General features: G+C 37.0%; 1 protein-coding gene across 50 annotated transcripts in view; it reads left to right on the top strand.

Moving 5' to 3' along the window:
* LOC118206174 (titin-like) overlaps positions 1-12,078 on the top strand; it is a 154,072-nt gene that overhangs the window by 74,572 nt on the left and 67,422 nt on the right. For all 50 annotated transcript variants that reach the window (XM_035378465.1, XM_035378500.1, XM_035378642.1 and 47 more), the window contains one exon: positions 170-217. In XM_035378465.1, coding sequence (XP_035234356.1) covers positions 170-217 — 48 coding nt within the window. The remainder of the gene's footprint in view (positions 1-169; positions 218-12,078) is intronic.

Below are 12,078 nucleotides of genomic sequence, written 5' to 3' on the forward strand. Positions count from 1 at the left end.
TTCCATAAATATCTGCGAATGCCCTATGTGGTATTGACAGTTTAAAATAGGCCAATCTTGAGTTTTATTTTTGTCAGAGCCTAAGCTTCTTATAGGTCAAATAAGCTCATTCAGGCTTGCTACAATTTCTTTGGTGTATGAATGTTTTTCTTTTTTTCATTTGTTTTAGAATCTGAGGTTTCCAAGGAGAAGGTTAAACCAGCTCCTGTACAGAAAGGTACTGATATACCAAATGGTAATAATGATTTTAATAGATCTGTGGATGTGGATGTACCACATTTACTATATATATATACAGTCCCCTCCAAAAGTATTGGAACAGCAAGGTCAATTATTTTGTTTTTGCGATACACTGAAGGCAATTGAGTTTGAAGTCAAAAGATGTACATGAGATGACAGGTCCGGATTTCAGCTTTTATTTCCTGGTATTTTTTATCTAGATTTATTAAACAACTTAGAAAATATCACCTTTTGTATCAGACAACCCAATTTTTAGGTGAGCAAAATTATTGGAACATGTGACTGACAGGTGTTTCTTGTTGCCCAGATGTGTCCTGTTAGATTGATTGGTTAAACAATAAATAGTTCTGAATGTCTACTCTTGGTTTTAGCCTTGAAAACTGCATTTGTGTTTGGGAGAAAAGCAAGGTTAGAAAAGAGGGGAAATCGATCAGAGCCATTGCACAAGCATTGGGGATAGCTTGTACGACAACTTGGAATGTCCTGAAAAAGAAAGAAACCGCTGGCGTACTGAGCAACAGATATCGAACAGGTTGACCAAGGAAAACAACAGCAGTTGATAACAGAAACATTGTGAAAGCTGTGAAGAAAAACCTCAAAACATCAGTCAGTGTCATCACAAACAATCTCCACAGGACAGGGGTGAAGGTATCTCAATCAACCGTTCGAAGAAGACTTAGAGAGCAGCAATATAGAGGCTATACCACAAGATGCAAACCACTCATCAGTAGTAAGAATCGGAAGACGAGATTACAATTTGCAAAGAAGTACAGAGATGGGCCACAAAAGGTCTGGAACAAAGTTTTATGGACTGATGAGACCAAGATTAACCTCTACCAAAGTGATGGAAAGGCCAAAGTGTGGCGAAAGAAGGGATCTGCTCATGATCCAAAACATATAAGCTCATCTGTGAAGCACGGTGGAGGAAGTGTCATGGCTTGGGCTTGCATGGCTGCTTCTGAAGTGGGCTGACTAATCTTTATTGATGATGTAACTCATGATGGTAGCAGCAGGATGAATTCAGTCTACAAAAACATTCTGTCTGCCAACTTACGAAGAAATGCGTCCAAACTAATTGGGAGGAACTTCATCATGCAGCAAGACAATGACCCAAAACACACTGCCAACACAACAAAGGACTTTAGTGAGAAAAAGTGGAAGGTTTTAGACTGGCCAAGTCGATCACCAGACCTTAACCCAATTGAGCATGCATTTCACCTCCTGAATAGGAGATAGAAGGGAAAAAACTCCCGAAACAAACAACAACTGAAAGAGGCTGCAGTAAATGCCTGGAAAAGCATCTCAAAAGAAGAATGCAACAGTTTGGTGATGTCAATGGGTTGCAGGCTTGATTCAGTTATTGCAAGCAAGGGATATGCTACCAAATATTATGTGTTATTTGCTTTCATTTACTTAAATTCTCTCTGTTCCAATACTTTTGCTCACCTAAAAATTGGGTGGTCTGATACCAAAAGGTGCTATGTTCTAAGTACTTTAACACATCTAGGTGTAAATACCAGGAAATAAAAGCTGAAATTCAGAACTCTTGGCTCATGTTCCTCTTTTTATCTCAACCCCAAATGTATTGAATGTATTGCAAAAACAAAGGAATTGGCCTTGCTGTTCCAATACTTTTGGAGGGGACTGTATATATATATATATATATATATATATATATATATATACACACATATATACGCATATACATACACATATATGGCTTCAGACTATGTTGTATGGGGTTATTTTGGTATGTATTTTGCCATAATAACGACAGTATGGGTAATCAATTGCAATATCGACATGTCAGTAAAAACATGTCAATATGTTCATATGTGGGGGTTCAATTAATTCAAGGCTCCCAACTATTGGGAATGGTCAGTATATAGTCCCATTGAATATTTCCTCTCATATTTTGAGGAAAAAAAAGATTCTTGGGGACATTAGTAGTACAGCGAATTTGACCACATAGGGCCACATGGTGGCACTATAATGGACAACTGAATGCAAAATTTATCTTGCCTCCTTAGTCGTAGAAACATGGGACCAATGTTAATAGATGCGCCTTCTATTGTTCTAAAAAAAATTCATAGAACCCATAATGGATTTTCCACCATTTAGAATTTTTTAAAAACCTAAAACTAAAACTAAAATCCTTTTAAAAACATCTCCTCCTTGACTTTGACTCATCAACATGGGACTTGCATCAGTTTGTTCATTGGAAGGCCATCAAAAAAAGTTATGCAAAGAAAGATAATCCAAAAAACATGGCCACAGAAAGCCAATAACTATCAATGTGGGTGTGGTTTATCACAAGGCGTGATAAACCCAAGGGCTTTGACATAAATTGATGAAGCATAAACTAAAGAGCATATACTAAAGTATTGTCCCAATTGAAACAGATGGAGCACAATATTTTTTTTAGATTCAGAAATTCACAAAAGATCACTGTTGCCGTTCACCAATGAAAAATTTGCTGTAGTGATCCACTTCCTCATCTGGAACCTATGTCTTTACCGTATTTTTCTCCACAATCTTGGATTGGCCATGTTAAGTGATGTATACTTGGCTGTGTGTTCTGACATCTTCTGACATTTCGCTCATTTCTGAAATGTGACTGGAGAGTAAATAATTCAGTGTGAAGAAATTTTAGAGCTAAAAAATTTGGGTGGGGTAAATTCATAGTTTTGATGGGAAAATAAGCTTTTTGGCACCAGAGGCTTACTAAACTGCAATACCACGAGTAACCACTGGAGTTTATGAGCATTCCCTGTCCCTTGGTGCCCCGTTTTAAAATGTCTTTTACTGAATAACAAAATCTCTGATTTGATTCCGTCTGTACTGTCAATCTCGTTGCCCAAGCCCAACCTTGCCACATAATTAACAAAAGAAAAATGCACCATTTCAAATGCGAGCATAACATTTCAAATGCTATGCAAAAAATTAAAAAAAATGTAAATCTTCCCTATTATTTATTTTTAGGCCTGTTGATGACTTTACAGTTCACCAAAGATAATTACAGGAGATGAGACAACCACCAAAATCAAATTTCTGTATTTGCTATACTGTTGTTTGTATTTTTAAATTGATGTTTGTTTACGTGGATTTGCGGTGTTATTTTGTGTCAGGTATGTTGAATTTTTGGGTAAAATCATATCTTAATAATTTATATGCTTGGCTAGCTAACACTATCTAACCATCCCCCTTTGTTTGTAGAACACAAGGCTCATCATCATGGATGTTTTTTTTTTATAAATGTTGACAAAAACTTTATGGTTACACAGAATATAAATGAAAAATGCTAAATATTTAATTGATGAGTAGTCAATACAGTACATAACTTAAGGTATGATTTTACCCAAAAATCCAACATACCTGACACAAAATGACAACCCCAAATCCACGTTTCGGTGCCTGGATTCCAGTTGTTTCTGCGAATTGCAGGGATCCATTTGATTCTCTTTTCTTTAGCTTTCGGCAGTCTGTAAAAAGATAGCTCCGATTGCTTGTTGAATCTATTTGTACAGTCAATTGCACAACAGCTCTTTCCCATTTTAGATGTGTTTTTTGTGTTTTCGCGGCATTCAAGCTGAACGCTAACGCTGCCACTCAGTAGTCTTTCTGCCACTCAGTGAGTGTAACCGCAGTGACTTCCACTTACTGTGATGCCATGTGCATACCCGCAATAAGATCTCACACTTCAATTAGTGGTATTTAGACAGGGGACCTCATATCGCATTGTATGCAGATGATACCATCGTATTTCTATCAGATCTTGGAAAATCAATAGCATCCCTCTTAAAGTTGATAAGTCAATTTGGTAGCTTCTGTGGTTTTAAGGTGAACAAAGATAAATCATCTATCATGTTTCTAAATTAACAAGAGAAGAAAGCCAACGATACCCCACCCATTTGTAAACGCCATAGAAGGTTTTAACTATCTGGGTATTAAAATAACACAGAGATAACTAAGCACCCTTAGTTCAATTAACTATGAGCCCATGTTAGCTAAAGTGTCAGAAGATGTCACAAGATGGACAACATTGCCTCTGTCTATAATGGGAAGAATAAATATAATTAAGATGAATATATTACCTACATGTTTTCCAACCGATTCCATTGGTTCCTCCACCTTCATTTTCCCCAAAAGTCAGAAAGCTGCTTTTGAATTTTATTTGGAATAACAGGAAGCCAATACTTAGACTCTCTCTTTTGTATTTACCTTACGATAGGGGAGGGTTACAACTAATTACAAAGGGTGGGTTACTCAATTATATAATATAATGATGGAAAACCATAAAGACAACTCTGAAAGTAAGAGACAGGAGTGGATACAAGACTTACAAGAGGACATCTTAGTGGATGAATGGGCTGTTATGTTCAAAGACACAAACACAAACCATCAATACTCGACTGAGATTAATATAATATAATTGGATAATGAGAACGTACATCACCCCTGTGAAGTTAAATAAATTTGATCCTAATATTCCTGACAAATGTCATAAGTGCAGTAGTCATCAAGATATTTTATATCACTGCTTGTGGGAATGTGAGGAGATTGAAATATTTTGGAGTTTGGTGATATGCTATGTCTCTCAGATTACCTATTCTCCAATACCTCTAAAGCCCTATTCGCACGGGACTAGTATGACCTGGGGACCTCATGTGATTTAGAAATGACCCCCCCACGTCTGTGTTTCGTGTGGCACATTTGCACGGGATAAGCAAAGTCTGTGTTTTACTCCAATTTACTCATAGACGCCGCATTGACTGCTTCGGCCCGTTGCTACTATACGTCAATGTCGCCGTCATATTGGACCAGGCAAGACTGGCCTGAAAACAAATAGAAGTAAACGGGGGAGCTGCGGTTTTTATGGATAAAAAGCACTATAACGTTTACATTTCTCAACCAATTTCAATGAGTCGTTTTTATATTCAAGGGTTTATGTTCTATGTGGAGTACAAAAAAAGTTTTTCTGGATAAAAAGCATTATAACTTAAATTTCTCAACCGATTTCAATGAGTCGTTTTTATATTCAAGGGTTTATGATCTACGTGGAGTACAAAAAAAGTTTTATCTCCAGTTACTTAGAATCTCGATAGTTAGGCTATAATCACTGCTAGACGCTCAAGAGAGGAGTGTGTAGGAAGGTAACAAGCAAAGCTAGCCTTACAATCAAGGTTAATTGATGCTTACAATCCTACTCAAGTTAGCTAGCAATGCATTTATTACTTTCTAGCCAGCTTTCCAGGTTAAAATTAACTGTGGCAATTCCTTATGACAATGAATTATTTTCCACCACGTAAGTAATTCAGTTCATGTAAACCTAAGGTTGATACACACTCCTCTCTTGAGCGTCTAGCAGCGATTATAGCCTAACAATCGAGATTCTAAGTAACTGGAGATAAAACTTTTTTTGTACTCCACGTAGATCATAAACCCTTGAATATAAAAACGACTCATTGAAATCGGTTGAGAAATGTAAGTTATAGTGCTTTTTATCCAGAAAAACCGCAGCTCCCCCGTTTACTTGTAGGCTATTTGTTTTCAGGCCAATCTTGCCTGGTCCAATATGACGGCAACGTTGACGTACGATCCAAAGGCCAATGCGGCGTCTATGTATATATGTCTATAAATTTACTGACATTATCCCCCTGGATATGATTGAAAATGTCAAGGCTCTGCTCTGCGTAACATTAAAATACGACCCCAAATCACCGAGATGCCGATTCGCACGGGACTAATATTATCACATGACCTCTGTGTTTGGCGAAATATGATAGGTAATTTGCGGTGGAATTTTTACTTTACAAATTACGGACATGGCAGATTCGCACGGGATTAAGATCACAGACGACCTCCGTAATTATTACAAGTTACTAGAGGTCCCCAGGTAATACTAGTCCCGTGCGAATAGGGCATAAGTCCTAAACTGTATATACTAAGCATTTATCCAGACAATTTTTCTCTATCTAATAGAGAAAGAAAAATGGTTGACCTATGTCTACTACAAGCCAGGCGCTCGATTGCCCTGTGTTGGAAGAATGTTTGTTGCCCCTCTCTTGACCATTGGTTGAAAAACTTAACATAAGTTTGGCTCTTGAGAAACTCACTTATATAGTTAGGAAGAAAGCTTCTGAGTTTTGCAACATCTGGGAGATGTTTTTGGAATTTGTTAAAAACGGTGACGTTGAAGAGGCATTGTTAGTGTGAAGTTATGGTGAAAATAACAAATCTATTGTGAGGAATGTGTGCTGTACGCAGTTCTATGTTTGTGATTGTATTCTTATTTCATTTTTTAATTCTTTTTTTTAACTTAATTTTCTTTTCATTGTAAAGTTTTGTCATTTTTAACTTGATTATTAGCTATTTATTTATTTTCAAGTGACATTTTTATTATTTTATATACTGCCATATGTTTGAGTTGGGGGAAGGTTCAGTTATGTATGTACAATGTGTTAAATGTGTAAAATTCAATAAATATATGTTTTTTATATGAAGTCCCCTTCCCCAACTAAGGCTAAAATTGACACCTCTGGTTGATGATTATAGTATTTTATAATCCAATAAATGTCCACAACAAGTCAAACAACTGCTAATACTACAGTGATGGTATATATAGCTAAAATCCCCCTCTGATCCATAAGCAATCAATCTGCTGCTGTTTGTATACGGGCTAGCAAAATTCATTATTGATTATGTGTTATTTCCATTGAACTGAAAACATTTTCATGAACATTTGTAAACGAGCATTTCTATGTATATAAATGGAATGTCAAATGTGAAAAGCGATTTCAAAAAAAGCAACTTCTTACCTTACAAACAGAAAAAAAATGTTTTCAATTAGACATTCCCGTGCCAAGTAAACTACCTACAAGCAAGCTACCACTACCCTCTCTAAGATATACCCATTAAGCAGGGGTTAAATTGGGGGTGGACCTTTGGTAAATAAATAAATTATTTTGACCGGCAGTTTTACAAATAACTATGACAATCCAGTCCATTTTTTGTAGGCTCCAGTCCATGTGTTCCCTCTAGCCAGTTACTCGCTCAACCAATCAAAAATCCGAAAAAAAAAAACTCAGGAGGAACAGTCGTTTATATAGACAGGCACAGAAAAAAAATATTGTTGATTGTCTTGATTGTTTGGAAGCGGAAGCGGTACGTAATTTCATTAACATGTAATTTCATCTAGGCTATGCAACATTTTAAAGAGAGATGAATAAACAGCCCCCAAGAACGCCAACTATCATTAACAGCAACTTTAATTGCTTGAGCAAAATCAGCAGGTTGCTGGTCAGCAGCTAAGCTAGGATTGAATATTTCCCACATACATAACGTTTTATTCAGCGGCGACTGGTGAGTTGAAAATCGGTGGGCGCAAAAATTTCCTTTAAAATAATCATTGATCTCAACCTGTTTTCATTAGTAATTTTCCTTTATAACCAAGCGTGCCAACGATCGGATTAATCAAATGCCAAGTAGCCTAACACACAGCGTCTTCATACCGTGTTAGGGGGATTAAATCATAAATTCAATTTATCCGTTAAAAATCCGTTTTAATCACCAAGTAGGCTAGCCTACACGTAACAAACAAGCTAACACTGTTATCTACCGTGTTAGCTTTCAGAATAACCAGCGAAAACAAATTTTCTTTACAATCTACGCATTGCAGATATTTGCCATGAATATGAGTGCAGAGAAAGAAGTGCATGTATCTGAAAATAATGTTGATTAAAAATATGCACAATTTCGTACTGCAAATTAAAATAAATGTGGGCTATAAGGCCTAGGCTACTCGCTAAAACTGCCTATTTGGGGAGAGCTGGCTATATATGATAGTATATTGAGTAGCCTATTTTGTGGATTAACTAATTGATACTCAAGGAAAATCAGGGGAAGATTCTGCCACTGCTTAGTGATTAAAACGGATTTTTCTAAATCGCATTTATCATTTAATCTCCCTAACACAATGCGAAGAAGCTGTGTCCCTTTCCAATTGATTAGTCAGATGTTTGCATACTTGTTAATCACTGAAAATTAATTTGAGATCAATGATTAGTTTAAAGGAAAGTTTTGAGCCTCACCAGTTTAAGAAAGATGGATACAGGAGGAAGAAAGTGAGGACAAGAGGAGGATGACCGATTATTTTTGTGGGTAAAAAAAATTCTCAGAATTGATGACACTCAATAAACTTGAAATATATCATGTAAAAGCTTGCTTCAATAGTATACATTCTTTTTAAAACATTGTTTTCCTTAATTACAATTATGTGCACAATACATTAAAGATACAACTATTTTGAGCTGAGACATTCATTGGTTTGTACCTTTTTTCACCCACCTCCCATCGGATCTCAGGGTCCACCCACCTCCCAAATCCCAATTTAACCCCTGCCATTAAGACTTTTGCCCCTGCTTGGAAACCCCATATAGGTTACAATAATCATACAGTGTTGAGTTCTTGAAGTTCATTTACATAGCTTTCGAATGTAGCTTGTGGCTTCATTCTAGCTGAAACTGTTGCTTAGCTATTCTACTTCATACCGACTTACTTACATTCAGCATTTTCACAGAGCATGAGTGGAAACTTAACACACACGTAATTGGAGCTTTGTTTACTGGCAAATGCTTTGAATAAAACACTCTGCAGTAGTGATAAAGGGCACTATATTATTGTAAATAATTGTATTGTAAATTGATATTTTTGTCATTTTCCTCCTTGAGCTCTCACTCTGTTGCTGCTGACAAGTATTCTGGTAGCTGATTGCAGGTCTGAGCACATAGCAAGGTAAAACCAAGTGATTAGATTGTTTCTAAGTGAATTTAGTGTAATAACTAACCATTATGAATAAATTTTGTACATATAAGCTTTCCAAAAGGATAGCATTTGACTGAAATACAGGGCTTAGTCAAAAAGAGAGGATGGGTAAATGCAATGGGTAATAAAGAATGTTTGTTTTGTGGGGTTCCAGAGGGTACCAACCCTCAATGGAATTAGCATCTGGAAGTGGAATATCCACCCAACCATCCATCCATGATCTATACCCGCTTATCCTGAGCAGGGCGTGCTGGAGCCTATCCCAGCGTGCATTGAGCGAGAGGCAGGAATACACCCCGGACAGGCCGCCAATCTGTTGCAGGGGACACACACCACTCATACCTATGGGCAATTTAGAGTCTCCAATTAGCCTACCTGCATGTCTTTGGACTGTGGGAGGAAACTGGAGTATCAGAATAAATATGTCCAGTATGTTTATGGAGTGAGGGGATTCAATCATTTTGGTACAAATGTTCTCTTTATTTCAAGCTTTGAACCATATCTATACTGTATATAATTTTGGAGACAATGGGATTTATTTAAGACTGGGGGATTTTTTAAGAAGCCCTGAATTTTAAGTGGGGTTTAAGGGTTAAACTAAAATTGTTCTTATTTCAATTTATTTAAAAATAGGCTACAAACAAGCTGCAAATTCAAGCTTAGCACCTGCAGCACACTCCTTTCTGGCCAACAATGCAATTTGTTCTCTTATCAGCACTCAGGGAAATAAATGGCAGTAAAATAAAAGGAGTCCCCCATTCACCAATCACTTATTACACAAAAAACCCACATCACACAACTTATTTTTTCATACTTTCTATGGTTACTTGGTCTCATTTATTTTTGCATGAAAAAATCACATACCATTTCAGCTTTCAAGACAGCACCTCAGATCACAGAATAAATCATTCAGATAAAAGTTTTAAATCTCAGTATGTAATGTACTTACATTGCATTCACTTTTGGTATATCCCGTATTTGCATCTTTTTGGCTCTTTTGTCAAAGTAAAGGCTTGTGTAATCCAAAATGCGTCCACTTGTATTCAAACTGAAGATGTTAGCTGGGTCAGGCACTATTTTCAGTTCAATCTAACAAGCATACACATAGCTGGCATATTTGGCCACCCAATGCTCTCTTTACTACAATAATATTTTGTTAAGATGGTCCTTTGGTATCTGAATAGCCATAGGTTTACTTTTAAGTCATTGAAGTTACTGAACAAATTAAAAAATAATGTAACCTTTCACATGAGCCCTTGTTGGTGTTAATGGGTCCAGCCATTTGCAAGTGATCTGACTTGCAAATGGCTGGACCCATGTATAACATAGATTGTGCTAACAAGCACAGATTGTGTGCACAAGGAAGCCAGCTAGTTCTTGAAACAACTTAGGATTGTTCTATAAAATGTATTTATAAATATGGCAGACTAGAGAAAACATTTTTACATTGTGACAGAAGTAATTGTAGAGCGTGAAAAATCTCAATTAGAGGCTTTATTTTCATATTTATAAAGTGGATATTTGCTCAAAGAGGGGGTGCTAGACAAAGCTATAGCCCCATTGGTGGGCATGTAAGTTCCCTGAAAAAGCAAGTTTAGTGTTCTCTTTGTTATGTATTATTATTCCACGTCAAAATTTGGTATGGTATTCCTCCTACAGCTTTTCAGCAAGAACTACCAAGTTCTGATTGTAGCTTCACCTATTTGCTTGTGCTTTTTGCGTCAGTAGTGCAGATTTTTTTTTTGTTGATATTTACGATTTCACATTGTAAAATTTCCCATTGATTAACACGTTTGGAATGTGAACAACACACTTGCAGCTGCAAGATACACTAGGTCTCCCCAGCTGCCACAGATACAGACCATCTCTCTTTTCCCATACCTCTAACAAACAAATTCTCTGGCAAAAGGGGTGTAATGTTTGCAGCAGTAACATTAGCAGCAACAAAGCAAGTTCAACCCAAACTAATATTAGTTTTCTGTTATTCCTGCCAGCTAACATGCATTTTTGTAAAATACTGACACTCAAAAACATTTCCGAATTGATTCTTGTCATGGTTCTGTGTTCCTGTCTGTGTTTTCCTTGTTGGGCCGCCAGATGGCCGTACTTCTGTTTTGTGTCCTGCTCCCCCTGTTTAATTGTATGATTGTTTTCAATTGTCCAATCATTGTTTTCTGGCTGTCTCGTTTTCCCTTCCCTTTCCGTGGCCTGATTGTTCATGGTGCCCTCCTGTGTCTTGTCAGTGTCTGTCTATTTAAGTTCCCGTCTCCTGGACTCAGGTGCTGGATCCTTGTTGGTTGTGGTTCTGGTCATGTTTCTGGTCACGTTTCTGGTCATGTTTAAGTAGCTCCCTGCATGTTCTGTTTTCCACGCGCTTTTGGATTTTCTTTGGTTCCGGTGTCTTTGAAGTTTTTCCCTTGTGTTTTGAAGAGTTGCCCTGCGAGGGGTTTTTGTTCCCTTTTTGTTCCCTTTTGTTAAGTAAAGTCTTTTGTTCTACCATTTGGAGTTTTGAGTTTTTCCCCCTCTGCATTTGGGTCCTAACCCCCCACACACCCTGACAGATTCTCCTGTTATCTGTTCTAAATATTTGAGTAAAACTTGTTTTGTGGAGTAGATAACATGGTCGAAACATTATCCAAAATGTGCAATTTGGAGAGGTTTTGTAACATCTTGGAAAAATCTTTGCAAAATGACCCTGCTTTTAGTTATCTGCACAATTGTTTTGTGGTGATGGGAAACAACTTGGGGATGAACTGTGTATGATTTTTTTTTGCCACTAGCTGGTGTGAATTTTGGGAAATAAACAGTAGTGTTGCCATTTTTTCTACATTATGTGTATACCATTAGTAATTCTTCACATATTTCCTACATTTTTATATATTGTCTTGATGGTGCTTCAAATAATGCCAAATAATGCTCTTTGCTGTCTGTTGCCACAAAGTTGTAAAGCTGAGTAGTGTAAACCAGGTGGAAATAGCCTTTTTAAATGCTTGGGGTTAAGGGGTAAAAACACCT

The sequence above is a fragment of the Anguilla anguilla genome, chromosome 1, assembly GCF_013347855.1.
Source record: "Anguilla anguilla isolate fAngAng1 chromosome 1, fAngAng1.pri, whole genome shotgun sequence".
Taxonomy (NCBI): domain Eukaryota; kingdom Metazoa; phylum Chordata; class Actinopteri; order Anguilliformes; family Anguillidae; genus Anguilla; species Anguilla anguilla.